Raw genomic sequence first — 13069 nt, 5'->3', positions numbered from 1 at the left:
GTCCCTGCGCCACCACATACCTGCTGCTGGCGCTTCTGGGCAACTTTGGACAACCGTCTAGGCTTCAGTTTCCCTCTCTGTAAAATCCACCATGAAGGACTTTTAGGAAATTTAGGGCTAATACATTTAAAAAGTACTTGAGGCATGGTCAGTGCTCAATAAAATGGGGACTAAAAAGGCCACTTGATTGCCCTCTAGGCCTGTTCCCAAGGAGTTAACAGTTCTGTCTCTGTCTGCCCCAGGATGGAGGGCTGAGGCATCAAATGAAGTAACACCATTAAAAGGAGTACTGATTCCGTTCTCCACGTCGTATGTCCCCGGGCCCCCTAAGCACTGTTTCTGAATGCGGCCAGTTCTCCTCCATCCCCAGGACCTTCCAGTTCCCTGACAAAGCTCCTCAGATGATGGCCATCTTTGAGCAGGTCCTGCAGGTTGAAACACTCCCCCAACCCTGCTTTGGATCCAGGTGGCCCCCATGTGGGAAGTGCAGGTGCTTGCTGGGAATGTGTATGTCTGTCTGGACCTTGTGAGTCATGGGCCCCATGGATCCTGCTCTGACAAAGAACCCATTCTTGTGAGGTGGGCAGCCCTGGGCAGGCTAGGTGGTGGCTCCAGTGGGGTTTTCCTGGCTGGTAAGGGAAGGTGGCTAGAATAGTGTGCGCCACCAGGGGGCGCCAGAGGTTGCTCAGCGCTTGTGAGGACTGACTTTTTTTTTTTTTTTTTAAGGTGTCTCTCTTTCCTTCCTCTCAGGTCTAGGGTTAGGCAGTGGAAGAGGCACACGCACCTTGCAGGAAAGCATGGTGCTAGTTCTCTCCCACCTGTCAACCTGCTGGCTGCTGCCCGTCCAAGCAGGGCCACATTAAGAGACTGGATGGAGGTCAGGCTTCCAGGCTCAGAGTTCTTTATTGATAAGCACTAGTGAACCCCTTGCCCCGTAAGCTCAGCCAGTTCTGCCCTCAGATTCCCAGCCTGAGGTGCGGAGTGCATCTTTGCCTCTTCGGTCTCCTGCCTTCTGCCCGAGTCTGGTTCTTCCCAAAGCTGTGCCTAATTTGCCACGTCATCCCAAGGACCACAGTGTTCAGGTCAGGCATGTGGCAGGCTTCAGAAGGGTCATGGCCAGGTCCTCGTCCTCAGAAACCACTCTCCACGTAGGAGGTGCTTGGCTTCGGCTGTGTCGGATCTCAGAGGGGGCACTGGGAGCCTGCTGGTCGGACCTTCACATTCAGCCTCTTCCCTTCACTGTGAACCTCTTTCCTGCCAAATGTTCTCCACAGCAGAGCTGAGCCGAGGGGCAGCAACTGGTTCTAGCTTGTGTCTGGAGGTTCTCAGGTAGCAGGCGGGAGGTCTAAGGTGGTGCTTCAGAGGGGATAGAGATGCCAGAGGCTGTGCGAGGGGGTGTGGGATGGAGGGGAAAACCCGCGTCAGTTAAGTCTCTTGATCAGCTCTCACCAGCCCCAGCTCTTGGCCACGGCCTCTGGTCCCTGGCCAACCTCTCAGTATTAAATAGTCCCTTGGGCCCTAGTGTACCCTTCCTCCACCATTGGCTCAGAGATAAGTATTAAGGCAAGCTTCTGCCTCCTGAGCCCAGCACCTTGTAGAACCTTCTTGCCTGCTCAGCGAGGACCCCCCCAAGGCTGTACCTATTTCTTCCTCAGGTCAGGACGGCCCCCATCCAGGGCCTGGAGGCCCCCTTCTCCAGGTGCCTGGAGAAGTCCCTGGCTCCCCTGAGAGCCCCCCACCGGCCTCTGACCTGTACTGGAAGCGTGGATCACCGGGGTGGGTCTGCAGCACCTGCCGCACTTCTTGGGGAGGCTCCAAGCCCATCTGCTCTGCCCGATGCCAGCGTTGCAGCCGTGTGATCCCTGCGGGGGTGGAAAGAAGACAGTGGGGCCTCATGGGGGGCAGGGAAGCATCCAGGCTAGAGTATGGGTGGAGGGGTGTGTCAGGACCTTCACACCCCTGGTCTCCAGAGACAGTGCTGAGAGGGTCAGGCAGGGGCTGGGGCTGCTTGGGCACCGAGTGGGTGGCAGGACCGGCTCCGGGATGTGCTCTCGGGGCCTGAGGGGGCTCTCACCTGTGCAGGGCCCATACTGCCAGGCCAGGTCAAACTGCCTCAGCAGCTCCATCTCCGCTTCATCCACGCTCAGGGGCTGGGGCTCTTCCCCTGCAATGACATGCTGCTTCTCAGGCCTGCCCAAGCCTGTGCCCTGCCGGGCTGGTCCCCTGCCCCTCGCCTCACAGCTGACCCACTGTTCCCCAGCCCTCACCGCCCCTTTGCCTCTGCTGTCCACTGCCAGGTCTGGTGTAGGAAGCAGAGGACATACTTCACTTCCCCTTCCATTGCCCACGTCCTCTCGTGTCCCTCACATCCACTCCTCCCGCCCTCCCACACCTCAGAGACCTAGCTCTGGTGCCAGCTCCCCCTTGCTGTGCCCAGCGGAGCCCTCCCTCCTCTTCACTACAGGGTAGGAGTCAGTGATGAGCCGTTTCCGGCCCATGGCGGCCACCCAGGCAGGCGGAGAAGGAGGCGACTGCCGGGAAGGAGAGACAGGCCAGCGGGCACGAGAGAGACAGCTGGAGAGAGAGAGAGAGAGAGAGAGAGAGAGAGAGAGAGAGAGAGCTGGGGCCAGAGAGCCTGGGGCCAGCGATGGGCAGACGGATGACCCAGACAAACAGAAAGGAAGTCTGAGGGTTCCAGGGAATGACGCCTCTCCCCCACCCCCACAAGCATGCAAACAGCAAAGACCTAAGCCAATGGGAGGCCGCCTCTGTGGGGCGGGGCTTAGCCCCAGCCAATGACAGGTGATGCAGAGGGGGTGGGGCATCTGATGCAGCTGCGTTCTGGGGGAGAAGGGGTGAGGCTGGGGTGGGGGACCTGTCATGATATCGCCAGACTGCACCACCTCCTCCTGCCCCCCACCACTGGTCTGCAGCGGGTCTCTGGGGACTTGCAGAGTGTTATCCTCAGCCTCTCACTTCCCGTTTTCCCTTCCTAGGCAAATGTTCTTTTCAGCCTCACTAATCCCCGTGGCCGGTGTGTAACTCCCCAGAGCCCAGCCGGAGACTTCCAGTCCCGCCCCTTGGCCCGCCGAGTGTTGTGTGGGCAGGTCTGGAGGTCCGGAGAGAGTTTGGGCTCCTCCCGACCCCTTCCCGGCTCCCACGCCACCCCCACCGGCCCCAGGAGACCTGCCCGGAGAAGCCCATGGGTTCTGAAAGCTGCGCCCAGAGACACTGCCCACTCGGAGTCCAGACGAGTGCTCGCCTCCTCGGCTCTCCTGGGGTCCTACAGCCTGCCCCTGCCCGTCCTCTAGTCAGGAAGATTCCACACCGCGCAGGAGGCCAGAGTGCCTTTGGATCCCCAGTCCTTCGTCAGTAAAATCCACCCCAATGTGAGAGTATGAGCAAAAAATACCAATAATAAACCTAACACATATATGGCACTTACAGCCGAGTACTGTTCTAAGCACTTTCCCACGTTTTCACTCTACTGAAATAGACAGAAATGGTTCTTGAAAGTAGGAAGTACTGGGGACTTCCCTGGCGGCCCAGTGGTTAGGACTCGGAGCTTCCACTGCAGGGGCGGGGGTTTGATCCCTGGTTCCGGAAATTAAGATCCCGCAAGCCATGCGGTACAAGATAAAATGAGGAAGTAGGAAGTACTGATAGTCACAGGCAATGGTGGGGCCCCAGAAAACCATTGCGCCTTCGTGCTCCCCAGGAGCTCACAGGCTAAAGGGCAAGCAGATGGACACACACATTGTCAGTGCAAGGATAAAATTCCTAACAAACAGGAAAAGGGGGAAGAGAGGGTCAGAGTGGGTTGGACCTTGAGGCTGGCTTAGCACTGGAAGACCTCCTGGAAGAGGTGGGCTGCTGTAAACAGCGTCTCTCAATTCTCCACCCATGACCTTTGTCCCTTGGGCTCCTGTCATCGCTGACTCACCCCTATACCCGCCTCCTCTTCACCAGCTTCCGGGCGGCAGGCGAAAGTGCCGGCCATCGGGAGTCTGGGAATCAGGGTGAGGCCCAGCCCAGCTCCGATCGCCCTCCAGAGATCCCATCCAGTTCTTCCTTCCCGGGGTGCAAGGGCCTGCTCAGAGGCTTCTGCCTTCCCGCTGTCGCACTGCTCTGGGGTCTGGGTGCTCTGCCTTAGGAGGATTGTGGGCACGTGGGAGGAGAAGGCTCTGGAGAGTAGACCACCAAAGAGGAGGAGCTGCAAGAGCCGGCCCTGTCTTCAGGGGCCTCCGCCCGCCTGGCCCTCCCTATCCCTTCCTGAAGGAGGGCGGAGTGGAGGAGGCAGAGCTCATGGGTGCACTGCACGGGGCTGGAGGGCCCTTCCCTGCTTTGCTGTTTGGGCTGGGCCTGGTCTAATCCCCCTTCTGCCTCCTGGACTAAGTGGGGCCCACGCTGAAGCAGACAGGGGCCCTGCTGCCTTGGGGAGGGAAGCAGGGAGGCCCGCTCCACCGGGCCTGGGAAGGGCTTCCGTGTGGGGTCCAGTCAGGCACAGAGCGCTCCAGGGAGGGATGGTGCCCAGGCTCTGTGGGACTGACCACCCCTCCTCAGAGGGCGTGTCTGGAGGTGTATGGCACCCAGCTCCTGGGCCCACAAAGCCCTGAGGGAGTACGGAACCATGGGTGGGGCAGACCCCTCCTCATTCCTGATCCCTCCTACCCCTGAAAGCTGATAGCCGTGGGGCCCTGCCACCGCCCAGGGAGCGTGAAATGGGGTATGCTGCTGGGCGGCCACAGCGGCTCCTACTGCCGCCTGAGCTAGTCCCTCTCCTCTCTGGCACCCTGGCTTGCTCTCTGGGCACTGTCTGGGCCATCCCGGCCAGCTGCCCACAGCCCTGCCTGGCCCAGGCCCCGCTAGCCTCCCCCACCCAGCCTGGAAGATGTGTCCCTTGGCCTTCAGCTTGTCCCAGTCCAGGTCATCCGCTCAAGTGCAGGCACCCTAGGACTGGCTTTCCGGCCTGGAGTTGAGGGAACTCCCCACAGGCAGCGTTGCCCCCCTCACCTAGTCGGGCAGCAGTGGGATCAAGCCCCAAGGCCCGAAGGAGTAGGCACCCAGGGGTTTGGGAGCCATCTCTGTCCAGTTGGTACCCTTCCCTGACATGGCATTCTGGAGTCCTAAGTTGTGCTGGCACAGCTAGGCCGGACCTTGGCCTGCCCACCCTCAGGGCTTTTCCCTCTTTACTCCCCCAACCCTGTCTGCCGCTTTTAACCTTCCTTCCTGGAACCCCTATCCCTATTCAGGCAATCTCCTGGCCTATCCCCAAAACTGCTGTCCTGGGTCCTGTCACACACAGTTCAGGCTTCAGGCTGGAAGCCCAGGCCAGAGGTCTGACCTGGGGGTTAAGTTCTCTCTCTTTCAGGAAATTTCCTGAGACCCAGGCGTAGGTTCCTTGTCAGCCCCGATCCCCAGAGGCTGGTGATGAGACTGGCAGGAGTGACCTTTGTACCTTGGCCTGGGAACACTCAAGGCCCTTGCCTCATGGCCAAGGCCAGAGTCTTGGGGGAACGCAAGAGAAAAGGAGAGAAAAGAACTGGAACAGGATCCCAGCACCTTCTTTAGGGCTGAGGCCCACCACTGACTGCGCCAAGGGGAAGGGGGATTAGACCTGGCTTAGCTCAGACAATGTGGCAGGATGGGGGGACCTCAGCACTGCGCATGTGCCCTAAGAGGCCCTTCCCCTCCCCCAGTCACAGTGGGGCCTGCGGGGAGAGCCAGCTAGAGCTAGGAAGATGGGGGCAGGTGGAGGGAGGGAAGCAGCTGCCTGGGGCCCAGCGGGCTGCGGGGCAAAGGCCGCTCTCCTTCCCTCTCCCTGCATCCCTCTCCCTCAGGCCCTCAGGCTCTGCCACCCACCCTGAGCTGGAGATTCTGGGCACCAGACTCCCACCCTTGGCCCCGTTCTCCACCCTGTGGGGCAAATTCTTTCAGGCAGCTCCTCCTGGTCCCTCCTGACCCTCCCAGACACCCTCCTTCCTCCTGCTCCAGGTTCTCTGGCCCCGTGGGCTTAAGGGGCGGAAGGCAAAAGTTCCCCTAGGTCTGGGTGTTTTGGCGCTGGACGTCTCTTCTGCTCTGTCCCAAACACCCCACCCAAACCTCCTCCCATCACCTCCCCTTTCACCTTGGCCTTCCTGGCTCTAGGGCAATCCTAGGGAGATTTGAAAAGGGGCCCTTCTGGCCATTCCTCACCTTGGCCACCAGGTGTCAGACTTTGTCCAGCTGGGAGGAAGGTCCTACTTAGTTTCCACCCCATCAGCCTAGCCTTGGCGATCTGGACAAACTGGAGAGGGGCCTAGAGGTGACCTCTGAACTAGGAAGGCTGAGGGATGCTGAAGGTTGGGGAAAGGGCCAGAGCTCTGGTTCTAAAGCTCACAGTTACTCTCTCAATGCCCCTACCCCCAGCCTACTGACAACGGCTTTGTCCACTGCTGGGAAATTGGGGAACGAGGCTGAGTCAGGGAGCTCAAGAATTGAAGGAACAAAGGCAGGGACAGTTGTGGCTCCAGAGAATAAGGGGGAGCTAAGGGGGAGCCACCCATGAGAGCGCTCAGCCAGGCCTGGATCACTAGCCCTTGCCCTGTAGGTTAAGGGGAACAAGGGCCTCCCTTGGCCCTTCCACACTTGGGATGGCTATGGCAAGTGGGGAATGTGTGCGTGTGCGTGTGTGTGTGTGTGTGTGTGTGTGTGTGTGTGTGTGTGGTGCATGCTTCAATGAGTCTCCCCACATACCAAGGGGGACCTAAGTCCTGGATATGGGTCAGTCTTTGCAAAAGCAGGAAGCTGGCAAGGCATGACTACCCTCTTGCCACCCCCCAGCAGAGCCTCTACTCTATCCACTCCCCCACCCCAAAAGTTGCCTCGCCCAAGTGACAGTTCTGCATCTTGTATGCATCCTCTCAAACACAGGTGTGTTTTCAGGCACCCAAGATGAGGATGAGATTTCTCCTCCACAGCATGCTATCTGGAGGTGACAGGGAGGAGGGCCTTCTCTCCTTCTCTCCCACTCTCCCTAACCTTCCTGGGAGCAGAAGGCGTTGGTTCTAGAGATAATGCCCTTCCCCCCGGGTGACTCTGCAGGGCCCTAGGTGTCCCAGGTTCTTAAATTGACCTCTGTGTACGTGGTCGCCTGACTATAAGACCGTACTTAAGAGGTGGAACCTAAGATAACCAATGAAAACTCATTACCTCTCCTGAAGCAGCTGTGGATGGAGAACAAATGACAAACCCATTCACAGAAAAACTGATGGCGGAGCTACCCGCCGCCTCGTGGTCCACAGCACCCAAACCCAAACGAAGGACTCACACCCCTGACCTCATCAGTAGGGAACTGTTGGGGGAGAGTTCAAGAACTCAAACTCTGAAATGCCCTTTCTGGCCGGGCTCCCCTCTGCGTCCACCCCCTGCCCCCCACCCCTGCCACCGGTTCCCTCTACTCTCTGCCCTGTAGGCATATGCAGCGCTCGGCTGGCAGCCACTCAGAGTGCAATCTCTAGCCCTTTGATTCACTGCCACCCCTGCTTGCCTGTCCTCAGCCTTGGGCAATAGCCCCTCTTCACTCTGTCCCCACCTCTGGCTTGCTAGGAAATGTCAGGGAATGTCACAGTCATGCCGATGAGTCCATGACAGAGATGTGTTTGCTGCTATCACTGGTGCCACATGGCTACCCAGCAACCCTTTTGATTCTCTTCTGTTTGTCCCTGATTCCATTCCCCAAACCTCCCCAGTCCTTCTCCAGCCACCACCCCTCACACAGCAGCACCATGTTCTGATCTCTTCCATTTAAAAACAACAACAGGGGGCTTCCCTGGTGGCACAGTGGTTGAGAGTCCGTCTGCCGATGCAGGGGACACGGGTTTGTGCCCCGGCCCGGGAAGATCCCACATGCTGTGGAGCGGCTGGGCCCGTGAGCCGTGGCCACAGAGCCTGTGCATCCGGAGCCTGTGCTCCGCAACGGGGGAGGCCACAACAGTGAGAGGCCCACGTACCGCAGCAAACAAATAAACAAACAAAAATAAAAAATAAAAAATAAAAACAACAACAGGGGACTTCCCTGGTGGTGCAGTGGTTAAGAGTCTGCCTGCCAACACGGGGGACACGGGTTCGAGCCCTGGTCTGGGAAGATCCCACATGCCACGGAGCAACTAAGCCCATGCGCCACAACTACTGAGCCCACGTGCCACAACTGCTGAAGCCCGCATGCCTAGTGCCCATACTCCGCAACAAGAGAAGCCACTGCAATGAGAAGCCGGTGCACCGCAATGAAGAGTAGCCCCCACTCGCTACAACTAGAGGAAGCCCGCACATAGCAACAAAGACCCAACGCAGCCATAAATAAATGAATAAATATAAATTTATAAAAACAGCAACAGCAAAAACCAAACAAACAACCTTCCGTGATCCTGCTGCTCCCTCTAGATGTTGACTCTGCCACCAAACTCCGGAGGGAATAGATTTACCCTTCTGACTTTCTTCTCACCATCTCCATCTTTAATCTCACAATTCGGTGTCTCTCAACTGCTCTTGCCAAAGTGGCCTGTGACTCCCTGATTACCAGAGAGGTGGTCATCAGGGACCCCCCCCCCCCGCCGTCTCCCCTCCGCTCTCCCGGGACTTCTGACACTGCGGATCAGCTGCCTCCTTGAGACTCTCTTCTCTTGGCTTTTCACACACTATTGTCTTGACACTCTTTAAATCTGTTTAAATCAAATTATCGAGTACATTATCCTGTGCCCAGCATTGTGCTAAAATGCTGCAGGGATGCAAAGATGAATACATGGTGGAGGCTGCCCTCACGATGCTACCTGCTTAAAAGAGAGGCAGACACAACAGCCCTTGTCCTGCCCATCCTCCAAGAACGGCGTCAGGTCCCACGCGGAAGCACTTACAGTGTCCTAGGCGCTGGGAGTACAGCGTGGACTTCAGACGCCACTTCCTGCCCTGTGGGGCCCACGGCCCAGCAGACCAGCAGGGCCCTCGCCCAACTGGATGCGATCACTCCCTCCTTCTTGACTTAAATAGTATTTTGCCTGCGTCTTTCTGCACTTAATCAAATTCTGCTTTGGATTCTAGCACTTGGCAGGGGGTGAAGATGGGGGGATGGGGGGCTGGTCCCTCTTCCCAGATTTCGTTCAACACACTCATTGAACGCCTTCTTTGGACTTGAGCTTGAGCCTGAGCTGGGTGCTGGACAGAGAGAAGGGGAAGACTTAGAATCTGCCCCCAGGAAGCTCACAGTACGTAACGTGGGACGTACCTTCCTTCTCCCTGTATCCCGTTTAGCCCCTTGCTAGGTGCCTCACAGTACAGCCTCTGGATGGAGACAGCCCAGAGGCCCTCTCCTTTCTATCCAGTTAGGCTGGTGGTGGGGCCTGCAGCTGCCCCTGGCAACACCTGGGCAGCCATGTCTGCCAGAAGAGCCTGTACTCCTCTGGGTGGATGTGTTCCCCCCAACTTGGGTCAGGTGACTCAGGGACTTTTGGCAGAGCCTGGCTCGCCCCGCCCACAATCAGGTCCTGTCCCTCCTGCACCTACACTCCCAGCTCCCCCTCTTCTGGTGGCTCTGCACTTGTCACTATCTCCCAGTGCACATCACGTGAGCGTGCTTTTGTTTCTTATCGGCTCAGGTAAGCTCGCTCTCTTCCCAGAGAGATTGCAGGCTCTGTAAGGGCAGGAGCCAAGTCAGGCCTTGGACTTCTTTAGGTTCTCCAACACCAGTTAGCACGGTGATGGGCAGGTAATTAGGTCTTTAAAATATTTGTCAACTGGGGCTTCCCTGGTGGCGCAGTGGTTGAGAGTCCGCCTGCCGATGCAGGGGACACGGGTTCGTGCCCCGGTCCGGGAAGATCCCACGTGCCATGGAGTGGCTGGGCCCATGAGCCATGGCCACTGAGCCTGCACGTCCGGCCGGAGCCTGTGCTCTGCAACGGGAGAGGCCACAACAGTGAGAGGCCCGCGTACCGCAAAAACAAAACAAAACAAAAAATTTGTCAACTGATTGACATCACCGTCGTTTGTTACTTCCTTCGCTTAGGACACTGTCTCCAGGAGGCCCTGGTAAAATATCCCCGTATTACCTGGGAGCAATTAGCCCATTGATCTACCCAGTGGCTCTTCACTAGAGCGTCCTGTGATTACTGTGATTACTGATCGCCGCTGCCTCAGCCAAGCATCTTACCTTCATTGTTTCTCTTATTCTTTCCAACGTTCTTATAAAGGTACTGATTGTTCCCATTTTACAGATGGGGAAACTGGAGAATAGAGAACTTTAAATCACTTGTTCAAGGTCACTCAACTGGTAGGTTATGGACCTGGGATTTGATCTTAGGTCATCCCTCCAACAGCATCTGTCCTGTTTGCTTGCAGTCCAATATGAGTTTCTCTCTCTCCCCCTAATCGGCTGTTTTATGTTGGAGAGAAAAGTGTAGAGTCACAGCTGAGATTTGATACTTGGCCTCAGTCTGTCACCCTCCCTGGGAGATGAAGGGTATTGAGAAGGTGAGGGTCACTGCTGAGGGACTCTGGCAGCCGGCCACAGGTGGGTGTCCTGGGGAAGCTAAGGGCTAAATGCGCGGGGCTCGGAGAGAGCACCCGAGGGCAGACCCATAAGACCACTAAAGTAAGCCGGAGGAGTGAGGTAGACGGATGAGCAAAGGCTGGGAGAAGGAAGGTAAGCGACAGACAGATATTTGGGAGGACTAGAGGAGGGGGTAGGTGGAGGGGCAGCAGCGGAGTCTGCTGTGTTCATGTCTTCCCGGTGGACACAGGGGAGAGAGCCTCTTCCCCAGCTCTTGGCATCTCCTGAGCTAACCCTTGGGCTTCCGGCCCTCCACCAGCAGGTGTGGGGGGTGGGCGGAGGCGGGAAGGCCCGGAGAACAAGGAGGAGAGCCAGGGGGCGGGGCAAGGCCAAGCAAAGAGATGAAGCTCTGGGGCAAGCATTTTATTTGTTAATACAAGAATAGAAATTCTGCAATAAATATCATCTAATAAATAACATCTCCAAATAAATAAATATTAATACAACAAACTTAGAGTCATGAGTGGGTGGGGCTGGGGTGCAGGGCCTGGGGGAGCTGCCCCCCGCACCCCGAAATGCTACTGCAATGTAAACTTTCAGGGAGTTCTGTGGCTGTGGCTATGGCTGCCCTCCCCAGCCTGGGCAACCCACAGATACCCTGGGAAAGGGGGCGGAGAGGAGGCACCCTGGGGCTGGCAAGAAAATTCAAGGCAATGTCCTTTTGGTTGCCACCCCGTGCCACGGACTGCCTTGGGGACCCCTGGGTCCAGTCTGTCCCTGCCCCTCTGCTTTCAGTATTACCTCCAATGCAGATCCCACCTCTTCCATTTTTGATCCCATCTCTTCCTGTTTGGACTTGCCACTGTGTTTGTTTCCTGAATCGGATGTATTGAGTTATTTGGGGGTAGGGGAGCAACACCCATCTAAGGAGAGCAGGGCAGCCAAAGGGCTTCACCCCAGAAAGGCACATGCGATGGTGGCCCCCTCCCTGCCCTACAGGCATGCTTCCTGGCAGTGCCAGGGTGGGCACTGGCAAGTGGTAGGTAGGGAGCAGGAAGCTGTGAGAGCCTTGCACCAACTTGAACCATTGTGGGCTCCCTTGAGCATCACGTCCTGTGGAAATGGGATGGGGCCTATTGCACCTCTTCCCCAGACCCGTAGGACTTAGGGAAGCGGGGAGGGGATGGGCCTTATTGCATCACACCCTCCTCCCAGTCCAGGGAGGGCTAGAGGCCCATGGCTTCTGTCTCCTGGCTCAACAAGTGTTGGTGTACGCCTTTCTCCCTCCCAGAGTGGGAGCAGGGCTTGAAGGGGGAGGGGAAAGAGACGGTGGTAAAGGTCAGGGATCAGAAGCCATGGGCCTCCAGGTGCAGGGTGACCGCGGCTGCCGGAGGCTGCATCTTCTTCTTGAGCCGGTTGAAGTCCTTGGCCGAGCGCCACAGCCAGGTCTGCAGTTCCTTCAGCAGCCAGAAGTCATCCATCTTCTGGAGGAAGTCACTGTGGGCAGGGCCAGGCGTCCAGGTGGGCTCAGTCCCGGGCAGAGGCTGGGGCAGCGGGTAACCCAGAGCTGCCATGACGCCCGCGATGCTGCCCAGCAGGCCCTGGAGGCTGGTGCAGAAGTGGGCCAGGCTGCGGCGCAGCTCGGCCGTGGCGGCCTGGCGGTTGAGGCCACGCAAGTAGCACAGGAGGTGGCTGTAGGCCTCGTAGTTCTGGGTCAGCCGCAGTCTGTCGTTGAGGCTTCGCCACACCTCCAGGTTGACAGTGGCCCTGGGCAGAGACTCCGCCCCGAGCCGAGGTGGGTTGAAGTCAGGCTCGTTGAAAGGGGGGCCCAGGTAGTTCAGCTGTGAAAAGGAGAGGGCGATGGGGAGGGAGGGGGGCGGAGAAGCCAGCTCGCCTGCCTGCCGGGAGATACCTGCCCCCAAAGCTGCTATTTCCTGTGTCCCCTGACACGGCCCCACCTCCACGCTAGGCCTCTCTGTTCTCGGGCCTCCCCTAAGTTTCTCCGGGGATGTCATTTGCATGGAGGTGACAGTTGAAGCAATGGGGGTGATGAACTCTCCTATGGAGAAGTGCAGACAGAATAACGCGCAGGAGAAACTCAGGAAGGACGTGCTGATTGGCTGAGAGTACCAGCCTTGGGAGAGCGCCCACCGTGGGGGTTGGGACAGAGAGGAAGAGGAGCCACGAGGACCCAGGAGGCCAGGCTGCAGAGGTGAAGGTGGACCAGGAGAGTCAGAGCCAAGGAGAGGAGTTCAAGAAGGCAGCAACGCTCAGCAGTGGGGCTGCAAAACAGAGAGCGACGAGAATGAACCTTAGAAATGCCATTGGGTTTGGCAAGAAGGAGGTGCCTGACGACCTTGGAGAGAACAGTTCCAGTGGCCTGGAAGCCAGATTGCAGGGGGTTAAGGAGTGAGTGGGTGGAGAGGAAGTGGAGGCAGAGGCTGCAGACCACTCCTTCGAGAGATTTGGCAGCCCGGGGAGAAAAAGGGTCGGGAGCTAGGGGGGTAGCAGTCAAGCAAAGGTTTTCTGGACGGGAAACCAGAGAGGGAA

The 13069-nt window shown here is 57.8% G+C and overlaps 2 protein-coding genes across 2 annotated transcripts in view; both read right to left on the bottom strand.

The window, feature by feature from the left end:
* Positions 1-884: 884 nt before the first annotated feature.
* POLD4 (DNA polymerase delta 4, accessory subunit) lies at positions 885-2703 on the bottom strand. The gene is made up of 4 exons (XM_007450439.1): positions 2402-2703; positions 2075-2164; positions 1751-1862; positions 885-1383 (listed from the first exon to the last, which is right to left on the bottom strand). Exons 1-4 carry the CDS (start codon positions 2496-2498, stop codon positions 1359-1361), a joined length of 324 nt encoding a protein of 107 aa, XP_007450501.1. The 5' UTR covers positions 2499-2703; the 3' UTR covers positions 885-1358.
* Positions 2704-11749: 9046 nt separating this feature from the next.
* The window catches only part of CLCF1 (cardiotrophin like cytokine factor 1), a 3727-nt gene continuing 2407 nt past the window's right edge, over positions 11750-13069 (bottom strand). Inside the window, exon 2 of the mRNA XM_007450438.1 lies at positions 11750-12360. Within this exon, the coding sequence (XP_007450500.1) occupies positions 11866-12360 (495 nt within the window). The 3' untranslated portion in view covers positions 11750-11865. The remainder of the gene's footprint in view (positions 12361-13069) is intronic.

Source organism: Lipotes vexillifer, unplaced genomic scaffold (assembly GCF_000442215.2).
Source record: "Lipotes vexillifer unplaced genomic scaffold, Lipotes_vexillifer_v1.1 scaffold1477, whole genome shotgun sequence".
NCBI lineage: Eukaryota > Metazoa > Chordata > Mammalia > Artiodactyla > Lipotidae > Lipotes > Lipotes vexillifer.
Note: the sequence above shows the minus strand (reverse complement) of the source record. Positions and strands in the feature narration are given on the sequence as shown.

Excerpts from the sequence above, each read along its gene's own strand:
- POLD4 (XM_007450439.1), bottom strand. The coding sequence starts at position 2,498 with ATGGGCCGGAAACGGCTCATCACTGACTCCTACCCTGTAGTGAAGAGG. Across the intron at positions 2,165-2,401 it reads GGAGCTGGCACCAGAGCTAG|GGGAAGAGCCCCAGCCCCTG; the intron begins GTCTCTGAGGTG and ends ATGTCATTGCAG. Across the intron at positions 1,384-1,750 it reads GATCCACGCTTCCAGTACAG|CCTCTGGCATCTCTATCCCC; the intron begins GTCAGAGGCCGG and ends CCCCTCGCACAG.